The sequence below is a fragment of the Cariama cristata genome, unplaced genomic scaffold, assembly GCF_000690535.1.
Source record: "Cariama cristata isolate BGI_N322 unplaced genomic scaffold, ASM69053v1 scaffold12623, whole genome shotgun sequence".
Classification (NCBI taxonomy): Eukaryota; Metazoa; Chordata; class Aves; order Cariamiformes; family Cariamidae; genus Cariama; species Cariama cristata.
In genome coordinates, this window is record NW_009609022.1 from 42,734 (window position 1) to 47,354 (window position 4,621).

General features: G+C 34.5%; 1 protein-coding gene across 1 annotated transcript in view; it reads left to right on the plus strand.

Annotated features, from left to right (window-relative positions):
* The window catches only part of LUM (lumican), a 12,023-nt gene extending 7,859 nt beyond the window's left edge, over window positions 1-4,164 (plus strand). Inside the window, exon 3 of the mRNA XM_009697380.1 lies at window positions 3,119-4,164. Coding sequence (XP_009695682.1) covers window positions 3,119-3,273 — 155 coding nt within the window. The 3' untranslated portion in view covers window positions 3,274-4,164. The remainder of the gene's footprint in view (window positions 1-3,118) is intronic.
* The last annotated feature ends 457 nt before the right edge of the window (window positions 4,165-4,621 follow it).

A 4,621-nucleotide genomic window follows, 5' to 3' on the forward strand; every position in this document is an offset into this window, starting at 1 on the left:
AGGAGAGGAGAGATGTCTGTTCCTGATGTTTTTTTCCCCAGACATTTCAAATATTCAGGTAGTTTCTTAGAATATCAGAATTTATTATGACAACAGACACTTTTAGTGAGAAAACAATTGTTCAGGTGAAAATCCAGTCTTTATTCTCTCAGTGTCTGGCTCATGCAGAAATTCTATGTTGGGAAAATATGAATGCCACAGTAGTGGCAAAATCCCAGGTACACCACGTCTGAAACTGAATATTATATATTCAGGAAGACATTTTAACACCTGCAACGTTAATAAGTGTAATAAAGGAGGAAGTGAGCTACTGACATGTTTGATGCAATAGTGCTCCAGTCTCACTGACTGCAGTTCCCATAGCAATCATGTAGGTAACAGCACAAGTGCATTCACAAGACCCACTTGTCTTTTTCTCTGCTAGTTAGACCGCAGTTAGAAACCAAACATTTTTCCTATGCTTCTAACAACTGACAGTTATATGAACTGCATCAAAAACTAATACCCAAATGCAAAGAGTGTGCACTAAATACTGGAGTCAAATCCCACTGAAGTCCATGACAGAGTTCCTTTGACTTCTGTGAGGAATGGATCTACATCCACTTCCAAAGTGGTTTCAGTCTCATAAATAGGCAACAGAGATGAGTATTTTGGTAACACAGATAAATTTGGTGGTTTACATGCATTAAGTTTACATCCTTTGAGTAGTTAAGCATGTACCCAACTTGTATAAGCATACCTTGTTTTGCAGCTGAATGTTAATATTTGTGCTGAAGAGTAACAGTATGGAAAAAAACAAATGAGTAAATTTCGAAAGTTTTTAAATGTCTGCCTTCAACAAAAATATACTTCCCATGTTATTCCTGGATGACGAGAAAATGGAAAAAAAAAATCTATATTAGAATTCATCTTTATTTTAATGTAAATTTCAAAAGTTTTTAAATGTCTGCCGTCAACAAAAATATACTTTCATGTTATTCCTGGATGACGAGAAAATGGAAAAAAAAAATCTATATTAGAATTCATCTTTATTTTAATCTTTACAAATTGCACCCAAACTATCTGCAGAAAACTGGACATAAATAGCTATTGGTATAGCCTGTAGGTCAAGCAAACAAGTTCAAAGTCTCAGGAACTTATGTTTTCTTTCAGCAAAATTCCACACAGATCTAATACTATAAACATCTCTCAGATGATATGATCATAACTCACAGGAATCATCAGTTCACTTGAGCTGGTACATTCTGAATCAGAATAGTATCAGAATTGGTCTGTAGTCTTAAAATTACACTATATTGCAATATGGACTGCCCAATAAATGAGCCGTTAAGGATGCATTTTATCTCTCATCCTTCCAAAAGAAGGCTGTACAATATAAAAAATCTAAGAAATTGTGTTGATTTGCTTTGATCGAGTTGGTGATTAAAATCTAACATTTGAAATACGTTTCCTTAATCCCTACTGAAAACAGTTTGTTTTGTGAAAGATACACAAATCTTTACCCATTCTTCAATATCATAACTCTGTGTCCAAAAAATTACCTAAGCTCTCATGTTTTGAAGAGTTGTACAGACGGGTGTACATCTATACTTAGTTTACACAAGCCATTTTTTATCAATGGTAGCAGGTTATTGTAACGCCAGTTCTGAAAGAATAAAATTGAAGCTAAAGTGGAGATATGAAAGATACTTCCTCTACTTCCTTTAGTACTGCAATGTGATGTAGGTCATCACATTTTCTTAGATGAGTTAAATAGTCATGCAGAAAAGAAATATAAGTTGGTGTTTTCAAAAGCCCATAAATGACCTATGATTTGTAGTTAAAATGGCATCCGATTTTGAGAACAGTACCTTGATTTCTCAGAAATTATGAAAGCTAGTCCTTTGCAACTTAAAGGCAACTGAAGATAGAAAATTTGTCTGCATACTGTTGAATGGATTTGTTGAGAGTCCCTTTAAAATATTTTCTGTGTGAATGTAATTGATGTCGATGGCCCGAAGAAGAACAAGCCTCTCAGACTGCTTCTTCAGTAGTGATGGAGCTTTTCAATAGACTAATCCTCTGTCTGACTCAAAGGAAACACAGGTGAGAATGAAGGATCATCTTTGCAGAATTACACAATGTGGTATATAGGGAACATCAGGTTTATTCATATACATTGTCTCTTGAAGACAGATCTCCTCTTCATTGCGGAGGTGTATAATACCTATCTCTGTGTGCTTTTGTATACTGAGCACAGAATTTCTCTGCTTCATGTAATTTCTAGCTTTCTCACTTTCTAACTTTCAGCAGTTAATGCTACTCATAAGATACAAGGCACAGTTTTCCATTCAAGACCTGTCTGGTGTTATGTGAACCAAATAATACTTCAACTGAATAGCGTATGTATACAGATATATATATAAAATGATATATAAATTACAATAAATATACATATTTTTATAACTATTTTTTACATTTATACTCACCTTCTAATTCTGCTGTTCTGGAAAGGTTCAACTATACAATTTAAATGTAAAACTCCTCCCCAACCCCAGCCTCAAATTTCATGTTGAAACTAGTAAATGAAGATGAGACATCCAAAAATCCAGAGTAATATTTGACACAGACACCCACTGGACTGCCTGTTCTTAAGGGTAAGGCTGTATCATGGTTTCAAGTTCTCCAGAAACTTTTTATGTCCTTCAATATCTGATGTAGAACTGTTCTACCCTTCCATCATAATGTACCCAGCATGATTGATTCCTCCCTCTGTATCTACAGTTTTACTGGAGATTCATCTTTTCCCTTTTTTCTAAATGCCAGGTTAGATCTTTATGTAAAACGTGAAGTCTTAAAGATCAAACGGGTACTGGGAGCACATAGTGCTTGAAAAACTCAGTCTTGAAATTCTGAACTTCTCACAACTAATGGAAAGAACCTCTCCTAACTCAAGCCCCTCAAGTTTCAGTAAACTCATGGGGAACTACATCAGTGGACATGCAAAATATTGAAAAAGAGTAGAATAAATTTAAGGTCACAATTTCCAAATAAAATTTAAAAAGCAGAAAAATAATGAGTTTGTCCTATTTGTCCTAATTATTCATGTTTTCTCTTATGCATGTTCCCTTTGTTTCAGAGTTCCCACTGAGCAGCTTCTGTAAGGTTGTCGGGCCAATGACCTATTCCAAGATCACACATTTGCGCCTGGATGGAAACAATCTCACTCGGGCTGACCTCCCACAAGAGATGTACAACTGCCTTCGGGTGGCTGCTGAGATTTCACTGGAGTGAGATCCCTGGGAGCATCTGGTTCCCTGCTAGGGGCAGTAACTACAGGAATTACATCATGATAGCTCTTTCAAATTAGGATATGCTTTAAAAAAAAAGTGTCAATCTGCATATTATCCATTCTGTTTGTTAATATTTAGCATGCACTCGGCAACCTTAAGGAAATCTGTGCATATTTTTACAAATGGTTGTATTTAGAAAGCACAAGAATGACCAAATGTGGTGCAAAATATGCCTTCGTCTGGCTAGGCAAGTTGATGAAAAGTATTCAACTTCATAGAAATCTATGTCCATGCATGCAATACATGCCAGCTGGTACCAGACTTCCATGGAAGTCAGGTGGATTTCATCAGAGTGCTGAACAGTATGGGCTAGACTGTGTAAATACAAGATTTCTCTCCAATCCAACTTTCTTAATTATTCATGCCTTTTTCTTATTTTTATCGATTACATAGGAAAAAAATGATTTAACAATCTAAGAACAATCTAAAATGTCTGAAAATACAGTTTCAGAGCCCATGACATTATTATATTAATGGAATACGTGAAAGGTAACAGGGAAACAAACATTTTTCAGGTTAAAAAATTGTTTACTCTTCTTTTTGTCATACTTTCATTTAAACTTTCATGGTAAGATTTTTATCCATTGCTGGTATAATTGTTATTTCAAAATAAGTCATATATACAAGTATTTTTATTCAATTACTTGCATGCTACTTTTAACCAAATTGTAGAAAATAAAACATAGCAAATAGTAATTTTGTGTCCATATCATTGTCAACTATGTTTCAGTCTTTTATAAATTGAAAAAAAAATTCAGGTTAAGACAAGATAATCTAAGCTATTCTATTATTATTAAAATTTATTGTAAGGTTAAATAAACTGTTTTCTCTACCTTCAAGTTTCCATATGTTTCTAAACATGTAATTTAACATACTCCACTGCACTTGTGTTGGCCATTAAGTCAATGCCTTATGAAGTTTGCAGTATGGGAGTCAGCACTATCAAATGGTGCAAATTAATTTCTCAGTATTTTCAAAAGAACAATGAAATCTCTCAGAAACCACAAGCCATAAGTAAAATGCAGCCCTAGCGACTCATGATAGGGGGATAGTAGTATATTCTACCTGGGAATGAATAGTCCAAATATTGTCAGCAACCTGGAACACACAGTAAAATAAATGTGTTAGTAACTGAGAGCCGTAAATGGCTTGCTTGCAAACATGGATCATCCCATAAGTACTATATTCCTTTCAACTACTGGACTATTAAACACTCAAACATAAACTCTTCTAGTTTCTATAGCAAAACCAGAAACTATCACCTCCAAAAAAAAAAAAAATACCTACAC